Source organism: Herpailurus yagouaroundi, unplaced genomic scaffold (assembly GCF_014898765.1).
Source record: "Herpailurus yagouaroundi ecotype Mexico unplaced genomic scaffold, PumYag 29, whole genome shotgun sequence".
NCBI lineage: Eukaryota > Metazoa > Chordata > Mammalia > Carnivora > Felidae > Herpailurus > Herpailurus yagouaroundi.
The window spans coordinates 10486247-10502897 of record NW_024412377.1 but is presented as its reverse complement, the minus strand read 5'-3'; the positions used below and the strand labels follow the sequence as shown (position 1 = coordinate 10502897).

General features: G+C 39.7%; 1 protein-coding gene across 1 annotated transcript in view; it reads left to right on the top strand.

Moving 5' to 3' along the window:
- Positions 1-16651, top strand: part of DNAH5 (dynein axonemal heavy chain 5) — a 291695-nt gene that overhangs the window by 193903 nt on the left and 81141 nt on the right. Inside the window, exons 50-54 of the mRNA XM_040494117.1 lie at positions 1315-1538; positions 3816-4014; positions 6406-6578; positions 11699-11829; positions 15968-16121. Of these exons, the coding sequence (XP_040350051.1) occupies positions 1315-1538; positions 3816-4014; positions 6406-6578; positions 11699-11829; positions 15968-16121 (881 nt within the window). The remainder of the gene's footprint in view (positions 1-1314; positions 1539-3815; positions 4015-6405; positions 6579-11698; positions 11830-15967; positions 16122-16651) is intronic.

Sequence of the window (16651 nt, the reverse complement as noted above, 5' to 3'; positions counted from 1 at the left end):
AAGATGATGAGATTGTTTCCTCATGGATATACCTATTTCAGGTCCGATTGATAGACTACCATGCCAAATGTTTATGTGGCTGAGACTAACCAAGCCACATAATGATTCTGGCCAAAGCAATAATTTTGCCCATAGCAGAGATTAGCCAGAGTCTGATCATCAGAGTAATTTACAGGATTGTAATAAGTTACTGATTGATTAAATATGTAGTATTTCAGAAATAATATCTAGCCCAGGAGATAAACACTATATATCTATATAGATAAACACTATATATCTACACGTCTACATACCTATATCTATATCTATATCGGCACTAGCCCAGGAGATAACTATGATTGTCAAACTGAATAATGAAGAGTTTATAGTTGATTTTGTAGTTTCTCTTTGCAGAAAAAGATTGTAAAGTTATGTACGCATTGTGTTAGGTGTTAACTTACCATTTCTGAAACTACTACTGAGAGAAAATGCATTAGGATACCCTAATTAATTTCTGGCAGACTAGAATGTCATCTCAGCACCCTGGGCTAGTGGGGTTTGGCCATATCTGCCTTCAATCATGATAGTGGGCAAAAGTTTGGAAACCAAGTGATATGTGAACTGTCTAAACCTGGGAAAATTACAATGGACCAGAAAAAAAAAAAGACTAATCAATTTTAATTATTCTTTTTTTTGCCTAGAAAGTTTTTTTTTTTATTTTATTTTTTTTTTATTTTTGGGACAGAGAGAGACAGAGCATGAACGGGGGAGGGGCAGAGAGAGAGGGAGACACAGAATCGGAAACAGGCTCCAGGCTCTGAGCCATCAGCCCAGAGCCCGACGCGGGGCTCGAACTCACAGACCGTGAGATCGTGACCTGGTTGAAGTCGGACGCTTAACCGACTGCGCCACCCAGGCGCCCCGCCTAGAAAGTTTTACACACAAAGTAAATTAAAATATTTTGTAATGCTTGGAAAGGCAACAGTAGAATGGAGAAATCTTAAGGGTTCCCGACACCTCCCTTTTCCTTATGTCTTTCGAAAGCACCTTTATGTATTTAATGTCACCTACTTAATAATACTGAATTCATTTACCTAGAGTTTTCAGTAGTGTTTCTCAACCAGCTTTTCGGTATTAGGATGCTAACTTCCTTGAGCCTATATCTATTTTTTAGATTAAAAAAATAAGAGAACACGAATGTAAATTTCTTTGATATGTGGTCATCGATTATACTGTATATGATAATTGTGCAAACTCTATAGTATAATGTTTTCCATTTTAATTTCACTGACTTGAACCATCACTCAGAATGTTATGACTTTTTTCCCCTTTCAGGTGTGATTGGGGTAGGCCACTATTGCAGTCAGAGGGGCTTCTCAGATGGCGTGAGAGATTCAGTAAAGAAATTGGTCCCCCTGACACGTCGACTGTGGCAGATGACCAAGATGAAAATGCTCCCTACCCCTGCAAAATTCCATTATGTGTTTAACCTTCGAGATCTTTCTAGGATCTGGCAGGGAATGCTGAACACCACCTCAGAGGTTATCAAGGAACCAGATGTAAGTGAAATATAAGAGGAGAAAATAAATGGCATCGTTATTTATTCTATTCCCTAAACGGTTATTCGTCATGTAATGTTTAGTGGGATGATGAAATATTTTGGGATGTTTTAGCATGCATTTTTTTTCTGCCTTTCAACTAACATAAATAAGGGAAAAGTACATCAGGAAGTTTCTTTTAAAAAATTCCAATTAAATTTATATTTAAGGAAATAGTATACATAGTTATTTTCTAATGAATGGAATAAAGTAAACAACTGATCTTATTTTCCCATTATATTCTTCTTATACTAAATAATGGAAAGAATCAGTACTGATTTTATTATGTAATAGTCTCCATATTTTAAACTTGACATCTTAGCTTTAAAAAAGTAATTATCTTTATAAACACTCAAAATTGAAGAGACCATTTTGTTAATCATCCACGATCTTTCTTTTCCGTGTAACTAGATGAACTAAAACAATTATGTATATTGGCATAATTAAGAAGAGGCAGAAGAGTAGAAAGTCCATTTGGCTGAGAAATGAGCATTTGTACACACACTTGAATATAACAGTTCCTAGCATTAAAAGAATTCTCTTCAAACTAGAAACATTATGGAAAAATTCCAAAGCATGGCCTGTGTGCTCAGGCTAAGGTAATATTGGCTTCCCTTTTAGCTTTTTATGGAGTGGAGAAGGTAATTAAGCAAATTGGCTTTAGGGATTTGTCCACATCAATACACAGGAACAGTTGAGATATCAAACAAACCATCACTAGGCATATTGAGTAGTGACTATAAAAAAAAAACCCAGCTTTGCCCCAGATGCTCACAAAGTAGGTAACCACATGGCTGACTCCAAAGAAAGACGTTTTGGGGAAAGCTCACTTTCCTTGTTACAGAGAACGGAAAATAATTTTAGCAGCAGGGAACATTTTATCTTGTTTTTTTTTTTCCCCTCAAACTCATTGATACATTAGTGGCCATGCAGAATGCAGTTCCCCAATATTATTTTTTGAGTAGCCAGATTTTGATGCTTACTTGAAATCATCATAAATATTTCCAGCAATTGATGTTGTCATGAACTTCTGTCTTAATTAACTGAATCATTGAATATATTTTACTAAATTCCTTTAAAATTTTGGTAACCAAATATAACCAATAGCATTTTATCATTAGTAATATAATAGCTTAAAAACTCCCTAACCTGCAAAATGTTAGCAAGCTCAGAAATTTCCACCAGTCTTTCATATCAGATGAACTTGCTATAGAAACAAGTGTATCGAGCAATTAATATCCTCAACTTCCAATGAACTTTGCACCTTGGATTACATAGACTAGGTGATTGTTTTGTTCAGATAATCCAGACTTTTGCTGCAAATTTCCTTCACATCGTGTTAAGTAAACATACCCTTCTAATAGTTATGTATGTGAAAATTGTTTATACACTACATTTTATTTTCTGCTCTGGCCACATGAATGTAGGTGTCTTATCCAAACAGACTAATTTATCACAGGTTTAAGACTTTTATGTAGCATATTACCTTGTTGGTTAACCAGAATCATTTTAGTGATTTGTCTAGGTTTGTTTTCATTTTAATGTAAAGACTGAACATGAATAGACCCTACTCTATTTGATATACTTGATTAGACCAACTTGAAATAAAATATATTTTTTTAAGTTTATTTTTTGAGAGAAAGAGAAAGAGAGTGAGAGTGTGTGTGCGGGTTGGGGAGGTGCAGAAAGAGAGGGGGACAGAGGATCCAAAGAGGGCTGTACTCTGACAGCAGAGAGCCTGATGTGGGGCTCAAACTCACCAGCCACAAGATAGAGATCATGACCTGAGTCGAAGTTGGATGTTTAACCAACTGTGCCAACCAGGCACCCTGAAATGAAGTATGTTTTAACCTTAAGTTTTAATTTTTTAAAAAATATTTTTAATGTTTATTTCTGAGAGAGAGAGGGAGAACGAGAGCGAGAGCGAGAGAGAGAGAGAGAGAGAGAGAGAGCCTGAGCGGGGGAGGGGCAGAGAGAGAGGGAGACACAGAATCCAAAATAGGCTCCAGGCTCTGAGCTATCAAGTCCCACGTGGGGCTCGACCTCATGGACCTCAAGATCATGACTTGAACCGAAGTTGGAGGCTTAACCAACTGAGCCACCCAGGTGCCCCTAACCTTCAGTTTTTAAAATGTAGCATCTTAGATCAGGAAGGATGGTGCTCTATAATTTTGTCAATTTGATTCCCAACTATGGCAAATAGGAAAGAATAACACGTTTTAATTCTGTTTTCAACAGGATCTGTTAAGGCTGTGGAAGCATGAGTGTAAACGTGTTGTAGCTGATCGTTTCACGGTTTCCGGTGATGTGACCTGGTTTGATAAGGCTTTAGTACGTTTGGTGGAGGAGGAGTTTGGTGAAGAGAAAAAACCCTTGGTGGACTGTGGATCTGATGCTTATTTTGTGGATTTCCTGAGGGATGCACCTGAAGTGACAGGTAAAGAAGTGAAGCAGAATTTGAAATTCCCCAAAGGGATACTTGAAGACAGAAGGTTCAGGTTAGGGATGTTGAGTTTCTGGCTAGGAAAGTTTACTGAAACAAGCCTGGGACATAGTAGTTGCTCAATAAATACAGAATGCGTGGCTACTGATGGAGCTCAAAGATTAACTATTTTTTATACCTCTCAATCCTGCATATAAAGTAGATTTAGGAGGCAAGATAGGGTAGAAGAAAGTGCCCAGGATTTGTAGCTGTCACACAGTGGTAGGTTTGTGGAAGGGATCTACCACATGTTAGCTGGATGACTCTCTGGACTTGAACCTCATTCTCCTCCCTTAGGAAAATGGAAATAGTAATATATGCGTCATGGGGCACTGCGGGAAATAAATGAAATATTATCTGCAGAGTGGCTTGGCAGTCTGCCAAATGGAAGGTCGCAAAAACCTTGGTTTACGAACATAATTCGTTCCGGAAACGTGCTTGTAATCCAAAGCACTCGTATGTCAAAGAGAATTTCAAGAACCATTGGCTCGGTTGAGATCATGTGATATTCGGTGACGCGTACTGCTCACATTGCAAGACATCGCTTGTTTATCAAGATAAAATTCATTAGAAATGTTTGCTCATCTCGCGGAACACTCACAGAACAGGGTACTCACAGTCCATGGTTTTCCTGTAATTGTTATTTGGGTCATCCCGAGTGTTGAAATTAGAAAAGCCTCAAATACCTGAGAAAGCCTTTGAATCTAATGGGAAAGAGGTGGGTGATGTGGCCATAAGCTTTCGTGGTTATGGTTCTATGAAAAATTGAGAGATATATTGCTTCTCTTCTTATGCAGAGGTAGTGCTCCAATTACTTTTTTCCTTCAGAAATAACAGTGTAAGTAGACTATTTCTCTTTCATTTAATTACCTTTTTTTTTAAAATACTGGAAGTGAATTTTAAGTTAATTTCTATATTTAAACACATGCTATTTATATCTTCTAAACGGTTGAAAGTGACCAGGCAGCCCCTTTCCAGATTTGATAAGGATGTGTGTGATCTATCAGAAGTTCCCGAGTGACAATTGCAAAAGGCAGTTTACTGCTAGCTATGCAGTTGGAAGGATCCTTCCACAGAAAGAAGCTGACACATTTTACTTGAAATCAGGTCACCTACGTACAAAAATCCTGTAGGTGTAAGAGCATTTAAAATTAGAATTTATGTATCTCATTTGCTCTAATTCAGAAGGGTAAATAATAAAAATTTATGTCTTTTATTTCCTCTAATTCAGAAGGCTAAATAATTAGATTATGGTTTCCAAGCAGCAAAGCACAACTGGGGCACTTTTGCTGGGCGGGTGTGTGGGAGGCAAACACATGACCTTTGTTGATTCAAAGCGCTTTGTTTCTCAAAGCTTGAGTTGAACATTTATAAAAAAAAAAAAGGTGAAGTGACTATTGAAATTTAATTAGTGAGGGCTTTGCAAAGAAGCCAATCTTCATGGCTATGTTAAATCAATTTTCTCGCTTTGTTATAAAAAGGTTAATATACTATTATATTAGGACAAGGTCAATTGACAATAATTATGTACTATTAGATTTGGAAGATCCACTCACTCTTCTAGTACCCAGTGAATTTCTAAGTTGTTACTGGCATATTCAACTCAGATGTCACTCTTTTTCCTGTTACTAATGTGAACCAATAGTAAACTTCCAGAGACCTCATTTAGCTTTCCTTTGGCATTATGCCTTATAGTCAAAGATGGAAAAGTGTTAAGCTGGTATATTATGTGTTTCTAATTTTTAAAAAAGCATATTGATTTCAATAATCTTTTCCCAGTGACCCAATTCAATATGTTTATTTAGGAAATCATTATTCTGTTTTCTCTCAACCCTCTACCTCTGTTCCCTAAAATTCACTCTATCTTTGCCGCTAACCTGAAACTCCTGAATCATAAGAATTTCCTGAGCAAATGCAATGACCTTTTTCTTTTCATCTTATTAGAAAATTCTTTTAAGTCTTCATCTCTCTTGCTGATTTTTTACACTAACTCCCTGTTTTTCTGACCTTCATTTTGTCCATGAAGCGAATATTCCCGGAAGGTTCATTGAAATGCCAATATTCAATTATGGATTCAAATTAAATTCCATTCATATTATATTATTTGAAATTGGCCTTTTCTAGGCAGAAAGGAACTAAGATTGCATATGACCACAAAAATTCCAATGCTTTTACTATTGTTTGCTTTTTTCCTTTTCTAAAAATATATATACTATGGCATTTGGGTGAAAATCAGTATTGTTCAGTGTTAAATTGTAGAGTTATGAGTGTATTAATTTAGGTTGAAGGAAGTAGTAAAGTCTGGCAGTTTGAGGAAGCAACTGAATTGTTCCCCCAACTCCCTAGGTGAAACATCTGACGAGGCTGATGCCGAAATGCCCAAAATTTATGAGCCAATTGAATCTTTTGATCACCTAAAGAAGCGTTTGACTATGTTCCTGCAGCTGTATAACGAGAGCATCCGTGGCACCGGCGTGGACTTGGTGTTCTTCGATGATGCCATGGTTCACTTAGTGAAGGTCAGTGGCCACGCCCAGTAACACCTCCCCAAAGTGACGGACGTGGGGCTTCAAACCAGAATTTTTTCCCCTCTTTTGTTTTCATCTCCTAAGAGAATATTCAGTGTAAAAAATCAACTCAATGTTGGAGTCCAGTTTAATTTCGAAACTGCAACATGTGACACCTATAGGCGGAAAATCAGCCTGAAAATCAGAGCATGTAGACTTCCAACGTGTGATATAATCTTATTCAGTGTTGCTACACAGCTTCCAGCTCAATGTTTTCACTACGTAGAATGAATGTGGTTGACATCTGAGTTCAAAGCACAGGCAGAAGGTCCTCTTATTTTTTGTATTATGCAAAGGAGAGCTGTAAAAAGTAGTGCGTAAGCTTTGAAGACATTATGCTTAGTGACCTAAGCTGGTCACAGAAGGGCAAACACTGGATGATTCCAGTTGTCTGAGGTACCTAGGATAGTCGAATTCATAGAGACAAGAAAGTAGAACGGTGATTGCCAGGGGTGTAGGGATAGGGAGAGTGGGGAGTGTTTAGTGGTACAGAATTTCACTTTTGCAGGATGGAGAGTTTTTGTGGTGGTTGCACCACAATGCCATTGACCGATATGCCTAATGGTCAAGATGGGAAGTTTTAGGTCACATGTATTTTACCACAGTTAGAAATGATAATAAGAAAATACCGCATGAACAATTGACTTTGAGCTGGGTGAAAATTTTGCTAGAATGAAATTTACCAGGAAAGTACATTTTCCTTTCTGCTTTGTCATAGGGGTCATTCAGTATCTCTTCCTAAGATAGTTGATTTGCAAAGACTGGAAACAAAATATATTATTTACTTGATAACTTATGTGATCTAATTTATTTGTGGTGGTAGAGAATCCCATTTTTTATTTATTTATTTATTTATTTATTTATTTATTTATTTATTTATTTAGAGTGCGGGCAAGTGTGTGAGTGGGGGAAGGGCAGAGGGAGAGGGCTTGAGAATCTTAAGCAGGCTTCATGCTCAGCAAGGAGCCCCATGGAGGGCTTGATCTCACGACCCTGAGATCATGACCTGAGCCCAAATCAAGAGCTGGATGCTTAACTGACTGAGCCACCCAGGTGCCCCAAGAGAATGCCATTTTAAATCTGTTGCTGATATTCTCACTTTGTTGATGTCAACTTCTTTCTCAGACTACATCCTTTCAGTTAGAAAAAGGACAGCTTGAGGCATGAGGAGCAACCTTATAATTGCAAATTGTCTCCTCTCATAATTACTGAATCTAGAGTTCCTCTAGACGACCCTCCCTCTGAAAGCAGAAGAGGGTGGGGAAGGCTCCAGGACATCAGGAAGAGGGAGGAAGACGGAGGGGCTGGTCTGGGTTGGGTACCGCGCCCCCACTGCTGCCCCCGCCGCCCCCTGCATGAAGGCATTTAGCTTGGACACTTAGAATACTCAGAATCTGAGACATCTGTGCTGAATTATGAGCACAGATATCCTTCCAAATGTAAATAATGATAGTCTGTCATATTTAATGATTAAAAGGAAGAAGAAAAAAAAAGAAAATGATACCAAAAGCAACTTCATAACTAACGTCTCTTGGGGACAAAAATCTGACTGGCCTCGGATTTCATAATGGCTCAGATTGAAATGAGGCTATTGTTGGGGCCCCTGGGTGGCTCAGTCGGTTGAGCGTCCCGCTTCGGCTCAGTCATGATCTCGCAGTCTGTGAGTTCGAGCCCCGTGTCGGGCTCTGTGCTGACAGCTCAGGGCCTGAAGCCTGCTTCGGATTCTGGGTCTCCTCCTCTCTCTGCCCCTCCCCCACTCATGCTCTGTCTCTCTCTGTCTCAGAAATAAATAAAATTTAAAAATATTAAAAAAAGAAATGAGGCTATTGTTAGTCTCGTGCTTGAATAAGTTCTCTAGAACTGTCTCATTTCTGTGTTTCAAACACAGAGTATGAGCGATAAGTATGAGCGATGAGCGTTTCTTCACTTCAAAATTGTGGGCACATGACATTTGAGGCACAGGTGACTCAGCACAGGGTCTTTGACTGTTTGCCTCAGTTTCTCTCTCAGGCTCTTGTGTCTGCTGAAGAATTCCTGACTGGAGTTTTTGAGCTAAGATGCTACATTCCTCACAGTCTCCTAGGCTGACCCTCTCTTCTCTTTGCTTGTTTCCTGTGGACAATACATCCAAAGTGTCACATGGATGTGAGCCTTGAAAATATGTGACCTAGTTATAAGATGTGATAGAAGCTACAAGATAGAATTAAGATGAAAATTATAGCAAAACAGGATGTGATATGAGACCAGGCATATTTCTTAGTTCCTTTCTTCAGTAAACTAATGATTTCTTCTGGGCTCCTGGGTAGCTCAGTTGGTTAAGCATCCGACTCTTGATTTTGGCTCAGGTCATGATCTCAGGGTTGGGAGATTGAGCCCTGCATCAGGCTCCGTGCTTAAGATTCTCTCTCTCCCCTCCCCCATTCTCTCTCTCTCTCAAAATAAAATAAAATAAAATGAAATAAAATAAAATAAAATAAAATAATGATTTTCTTTCAAAACAGAGAATATCTCTGTGACAGCTCTTTTGCCTCTTTGGTTAAGATTTGAACCATGACATGTGTGGTTTTTTGTGGTCTCACCCCTGCCTAGCACTCCAGCCTGTGGCTTATGCTCAGCTTAGCATGTAATCAAGCAAAATCAGCTACCCATGATGAAACGCACCCTTCTTCCAGACAACTTCACCCACGTGCATTCCCAACAAGTGCCGCGTCGTGTGGAATTTATCTGTGTTGTGTGTTTGTCTTCCCTGCTGGGCAGCAAGCTTGTGAGTGTGGGGCACCCAATTTATTCACTTCAGTATTCACAGGACGGAGAATAGGCACGCTTGAGATGCTTGATAAATGGGATTGGAATTTAACCAAGTCCCCACTGAGGCCCTAGCCAACCCTTTGCTGCCTCATCTCCTGATGTTTCTGGACCTAGTACTGAAGTTCCCACCTCCTAGGGATACCCCAGGCCTTTTGTCGACTCTGAGACTTTGTGCACCCCAGCCCCTCTTCTTAAAACGTAGCCCAACTCCTGCCTGGCCTGCCCACTTCTTTGTAGGAGACTCGTAGTTATCTTTCAAGATCCAGATCACGCTCCAGCTCCACACCTGAGAGTTGCCTTTGCCCAGCAGCACTGTTTCGTTTGCCGCCATTTTTACCTGTTTCCACATGCAGCGTGGTACATCCCCACGTTTCTGTTAGCAGGTCTCTCTCCTCTGTTAGCACATGAGCACCTGCGGGGCAGGCTGGGCATTGCTAATTTTTAAAATATTTGCTAAAGGAATTGAAAAATGAATAGTTTTATCTCACAATCTATAGAGTAGGAGAAAGATAGTACCATTTGAAGGTCCTATTTGACTGCGTTTTCTCCTTTATTTCTTTTTGTATTCTAGGGTATGAGTTTTTGAATCTCTTTTAAACCCTTCTACTTATTTATTCATGTATATGTTCATTTGTCGTATGCGGTTTGAGTGTTTAACGTGTGCTAGAAACTGGGAATGGAATATTGTAATGTAAGATCTAGGCTGGTTTCAGGAAAAGATATTGGGTGGAGGTTCCCAGTACCTAATTATCAACAATTATTTCAACCCTTAATATATTCACCAACACCAACGGAAGGAAATGGTTAGGACAAAAGACATATATTTGAAAAATATTAACCAAGGAAAGACACAGAAGATTCCAGTGTGGCTTTCAGTAGCCCCTTACCTGCCTTATCTCTGCCTCTTGAAATAGTACCACGGAAAGACTATGAATAGACAGCAGCAAAATCATTCTTGCCAGTACTGTTCCTTACCTGCCTACAACAACTCCCCTGCCTACAACTGAGTAGGAGCCTGGAAGGACCAGTGTGCCACCCACCCATGCCACAGGCTCTCAGACCCACAACAGAGACGTGAACATGATCTTCCTTTCCAGGGGCTCATACTACATTGGGAGAAATAATCCAACAGCCACGAGTAGTCCCAGAATTTTATTATATCTGAACAAAAAGAAAAAAAGAGTAGTCCCAACAGGAATAAAGTGTAGCCCCTGCCACAGGAGGTAATCCTGAGAAAGGATGTTTACCAATATGTTCGTCAACATATTGCTAATTCCAGGTTACCCCAGCCACATAGAGGTGATCCGTCTCAGCTCCATTCTCACTATCATTAGTCTACAGAAAAGTGGGTATCACACCAATACCCCAGGCTCAGACTGCAGTTAGGTCGGAAAGAGAAGTAGTTATCATGTAAAGAGAAAAAAGCATCCAGGAGAATCCTACACTGAATCCCCTCTGTGGGGGTGTTGGAAGCCTGATGGTGTAAGCAATTCATCAGTAACAATAAAGCTAAAGAAACATGGGCTTCTGAACACCTGGGTGGCTCAGTTGGTTAAGCGTCTGACTTTGGCACAGGTCACTATGTCTCACGGTTCGTGAGTTCCAGCCCCGTGTGAGGCTCCATGCTGACAGCTCAGAGCCTGGAGCCTGCTTTGGATTCTGTGTTGCCCTCTCTCTCTCTCTCTCTCTCTCTCCTCCTTCTCTCCCCTCCTTCCTCCTCTTTCTCCTCCTCCTCTTCTTCTTCTTCCTCCTCCTCCTCCTCCTCCTCGTCATCTTCCTCTTCAAAATTCCATCACCAATGCCACATTTTGGAAATTTTCTTCCCTTCGATTTAAATGTTCTGCCATTGTTCAAATGTGGAAGATATTCTAATCAACTCTTCTGTATTCCAAGGATATACATTGTCTTGAAATTTCAGTCTCTTTCCTGTCCCACTGCGTAAGGTTGGGAGACTGAAAGGAAACATCCAAGTCTCCTCTATTTCTTTTCTTTAAAACCCAGAGCAGGCCAAAGAGGGACTTCAGCCGACTTCTCTGTACTCGTCTCCTCTTGTTTCCCAAAGGCGCCCCCAACATATGCCCTGTCTGGTACTCTTCAAACACCATTCTATTTCAGAAATGCTGTCCTTCATCCAGCCAGCGTCTTTCTCCATTCCGATCCTGAGACACATATGGCTTCCCAAATGCTTCTTTTGCGTAAAGAGGAAAAAATGGAATATTTACATGTTGAACAATGATCTGTGTCTTTTCTATTCCGCATTCTAGATCTCACGTGTCATTGGCACGCCCCGGGGAAATGCCCTCCTGGTGGGGGTGGGCGGATCAGGAAAGCAGAGCCTGACGAGGTTGGCTTCGTTCATTGCTGGCTATACTTCCTTCCAGATCACTCTGACAAGGTAACAAGCTTTCACTTTAATTAACCTGAAATGGATTTTGATAGCAGGTTCTCAGAGGCCACTTGAATTTAGAATGCATTTTTCTTAAACATAAGGAATCATAATCATTTTCCTTCTTAAATGTTGAGTTATCATTGTCCCCTTTCAACCTTTGTTGTAGATATGAAATTTTCACATTAATAATTTGCTTTTGAGATATTTCAGCCTCTCGTTGTAAATAGCTGCCCCCCTGCACTTATGCATGCCATGAGTGTTACGTGTATTCCTTTTGGTGTATTTCGGAAGAAACTTCTCCGTACTAGATGTTAATTCAGGTTTCAAGAATGTTAACAAACTAGAAAAATAACTGAAAAATTTGTATTTATTCATTTATTCGTACATGTAAAAATATTTGTTGAACACCAGCTATGCACCAGGCACTGGCTAGGTGCTAGGGAGCACATGGCAAGTCTGGCTCGTGTCATGACAGAGCTTACAGTAGTCAAGGGGTCAGGCACCTGAGCAGTTCATTCAGTAAGGTGTCGTATGTAGGGGGCGCCTGGGTAGCTCAGTCGGTTAAGCGTCCGACTTCAGCTCAGGTCATGGTCTCATAGCTTGTCAGCTCAGCCCCGTGTCGGGCTCTGTGCTGACAGCTCTGAGCCTGGAGCCTGCTTTGGATTCTGTGTCTCCTTCACTCTCTTCCCCTTTCCCATTTGCTTGCACTCTCTCTCTCTCTCTCTCTCTCTCTCTCTCTCTCTCAAGAATAAATAAACTTTAAAAAAAATAAAAAAAAATAAGGTGTCGTATGTAGGTGCTATCTATGAGAAAGAAATAAATGCAGACCAGCTCCTATTGAAACATGAGGGAGGGACTCCTAACCTAGTGTGGGGGATGGTCAGAAAAGGCTTTCTGGAGGAAAAGATGGAAACCTGAATAAGAATAGGAGTTATCTCAGAGAAGAGGAACGATAAAGAACGTTCCAGGCAAAAAAGATCAGCACATGTGAAGTCACATTGAGGCCCTGGAAGAAGTAAAATATGGGTGGGTGTGCAGCATAAGATACTAAGTGGGGAAGGAATAGAAAAGGAGGCCTTTGAAGATATGATAAGGAATTTAGACTTTATCCTAGAGCAACAGAAAACCATTAATGAGTTACCCCTAGGAAGGGCCTGTGGGTTTGTATGTACAGAAAATGGATGGAAGGGGCTAAACAGGAATAGTTATAAGGTGTCCCAGGGGTCTAAGCAAGAGATAATGGGACTTGAGTGGTAGCAGTAAGAATGGAGAAAAAAGGACAGACTTGAGATCATTGGGAAGTTGAACTATTGGACTTGATCCATCCTAGTTCTGGCTTGGAAAGATGATGCATACACTCATGCAAACACTCCTCAAGATAGGGAACCCCAGGACGGTTGTTCTTGGACATACATGTGTGGGGCGGGCGGAACCAGGAAGTGAAGAGTCAGCATGAAGAGAAAAGCAGGGGTGATTCAAAGGGGCTGAATTTCAGGATTAACCAAGATGAGAAACAGGAGGCCAGTTTGCGAAGTTTAGTTGGGCTGAAAATTATAAGAGGTTAACCTGTAGGTGTGGGACTAGGAAGTCTTGCCTTTTGGGCATTGATCTAGAGTTTTGGTTTGGCCCAGTAGGGCAAAGTGTACCCATCTGTCTTACTGATGGAGACCTATAGATATCTACTAGGGCAAAGATCGAAAATGATTAAACACTGGGTTTAAGGCCCAGATATTCATGTGTTGTTGTTACACTTTCCATTTGGTTCAGATTATAGGCTTCTGCTTGGAGAATAAATCTAAAAGATTGCTGGTTTTTGTTTTGTTTTGTTTTGTTTTTGTTTTTTGTTTTTTGTTTTTGCTTTGTTTTCAAGTACTAGGACAGAGATAAATAATTCTAATTGCCTTGTGTATAATTGTTCTAGTTTGGATAGAAGCAGAATTTGATAAATGATATCCTATACAGGAAAGAGACTGGGCTCTGAGATTTTTTTTTAAATGTTGTTTATTTATTTATCTTGAGAGACAGAGAGAGAGAATGTGAGGGGAGGGGCAGAGACAGAAGGAGAGAGAGAATCCTAAGCAGGCTCCACTCTGTCAGCACAGAGCCCTATGCAGGGCTCAATCTCACAAATCTTGAGATCATGAACTGAGCCAAAGTCAAGAGTCAGATATTTAACCGACTGAGCCACCCAGGTACCCCTGGACTCTGAGATTTTTGTTCCCAACATTTATTTAAAACTGTATAGTTTTCAAAGCACTTTTATATGCCTAGGCTAATTTGGTCTTTAAAAGAGCTTTGTGGGCTAGCAGGGCATATAATATTAGCCTATCTTACAGTGGAGACTCTATCACTTGTGGGAAATCCCAGATCTACCTGGGAATTAACCAAGAGTATTTTTGGTTTCTGGTCTGGCTGGTCTTTGTGCCGCAATGCCTCAGGAAAAATATCTTGCACCTCCTCTCTCTGTGATAAATTAGTTCCTCTGCATGTCACAGTGGGAACGCTCTGTTACTAATGGAAAGGAGGGCCAAGGCCTGCTAGCCTTCCCATTGCCTTCAAGAGGCCATCTTACTGCCTACACCTCTGCATAGCTATGTGGCCAAGAATCAGGAAGCAAGAGCCTCACATTCTGGAAACACAGACATTTGTAAGAAGGCTCAGGTCATTATTTGAGGCAGCGGGCCCTTGATCCAGGGGACGGGACTGGAAGTTTTTCCAAGTCAGGAGAAGCTGGGATGAGGTATTTTTTTTTCCTCTCTGTCTCCCTCTCTAATGGGGAACTGCATCTTTGAAATTCTTTTCTAATCTCTCAGATCTCACTTCTCTAGACATTTTCTTAAAATATTGATGCCTGGTAGTGGGATTTCTGGTTCTAGGATTTAGGGTTTAGATGATCAAAAAGCACAGAGTATAGAAGTTAAATATTTAGTAGCCTTAAAAAAAATCAGAAGGCCATTTGCTCTTGTGCTTTGAACTCTGAGTTTATTTAATGACAAAAAAATTCAAAGAATAATTCAGTAAGTCTGAATCTCTAGGATTGGAAGACCTTTATTTTTACTTTTGGTGGTAATGGGCTGCCCTGTATTGGGACCTCTCTAATATTTAATGATTACAGGCTGACTTCCACTAAAGGATTGCTTTTCATCGTGAAAGAAGATTTAGAGTGTGATATTCCGTGTTTCCAGCTAGTCTCCTACTGTGTACTGATTGCTCAGAAAACTCTTTTATGTGGGCCCCAAAGATGTATTGGAGGATGAGAGGGCAACATTCTTTTTTTTAACATTTTACTATTTAAGTAATTTCTCTACGCCCAATGCAGGGCTCAAATTTACAACCCCAAGGTCAAGAGTCACCCACTCTTCCGATGGAGCCAGCCAGGCGCCTCGAGAGGGCACCATTTGTAATGAGGCATGTCCCTCACCCGAAAGAATAAGACTTGAAGTTGCTTCATTTAGATTAATTTGTGAGGTGTCATTACAATTCCAGTGGCAGATAGGTCCTTAGTAAACATCCCAATTTAACCTTTGTTTTAGTGTTACCAACAAGTATTTTCAAAATGAAACATATATGGCTTCAGATGACACTTCGTTGTGGTAAAAACAGTATTTTGGTTTCAGGTTGACTTTTTACTTTAGGTTTTTATTTTGTGTCCCAGAAAATTATACTGTTTCATGATATGTGGAGTTTAAAAATCAGTTTCATATTTTCAGGTAAATATACTGTGATTTGACTTGATGTTGACTTATTGTGGTGATCTTTTTACAATATATGCAAGTATGGAAATAACTATGTTGTGCACCTGAAACTAACATAATGTTATATGTCAATTATGCCTCAAGAAAAAAAAAAATAGTTCTTAACTTTAGCGAATAAGGAAGTACTCAAAAATTTTCACAAAATGGTTCACCTCTATTACTCCCAAAGGAGTAGGTATTCAGCACTGAAAGAAAGTTTTAAAAATCAATTTCATCCTTGTAAGTAAATACAATGAACCAGTAACATTCCCATACAATAAAATTCTTATCTGATGGAACAATATCAGCACTTCTTTTTATTAACCAAATGGCATAAAGCATTGTTATAGCGATCTTTTCCTTCCCATCAAAATAATTTAGCTAACGACACAATGACAATATTTCTTTAGGTCCTACAACACATCAAATCTAGTGGAAGACCTGAAGATTTTGTATAGAACAGCTGGACAGCAAGGCAGAGGAATCACTTTCATCTTCACGGACAATGAGATTAAGGATGAGTCAGTTTTGGAATACGTGAACAATGTTTTATCATCAGGGGAGGTAGGAGTTCATATATCTTCATGCATTTTGACTCTTCAGATGGCCTCCAACTTGAGAGCTCTCTGTGTCCTTCCATCACAGTTGTTGAATGAGTGCTACTATGGGGGATTAGGAGATCCCTATTAGGAAGAATTGCTTTTTCTGTTGGGTTTGGAGAATAAAAGTGAGCTGATTGGATATTCGATATGTCCATTTACTCCCTCCAAGGGCTATGACTTTGCAGTTAACAATAGAATCGTTTGTGTATTTTAAAATGTGGGGTATCTTATCTTGAGGACTTGGCTAATTTTTTAAAAAAAGGATGTGTAAAGCTTTTTATTTTGCTGTAGTCCTAATAGTTTATTTTTGCTTTTGTTTCCCTTGCCTGAGAAGACACATCTAGAAAAAATGTTGCTAAGGCTAATGCCACAGACCACTGCCTATGTTTTCTTCTAGGAGTTTTATGGTTTCAGGTCTTATATTTAGGTCTTTAAGCCATTTTCTTTTCATTTCATTTCATTTCATTTCATTTCATTTCATTTCATTTCATT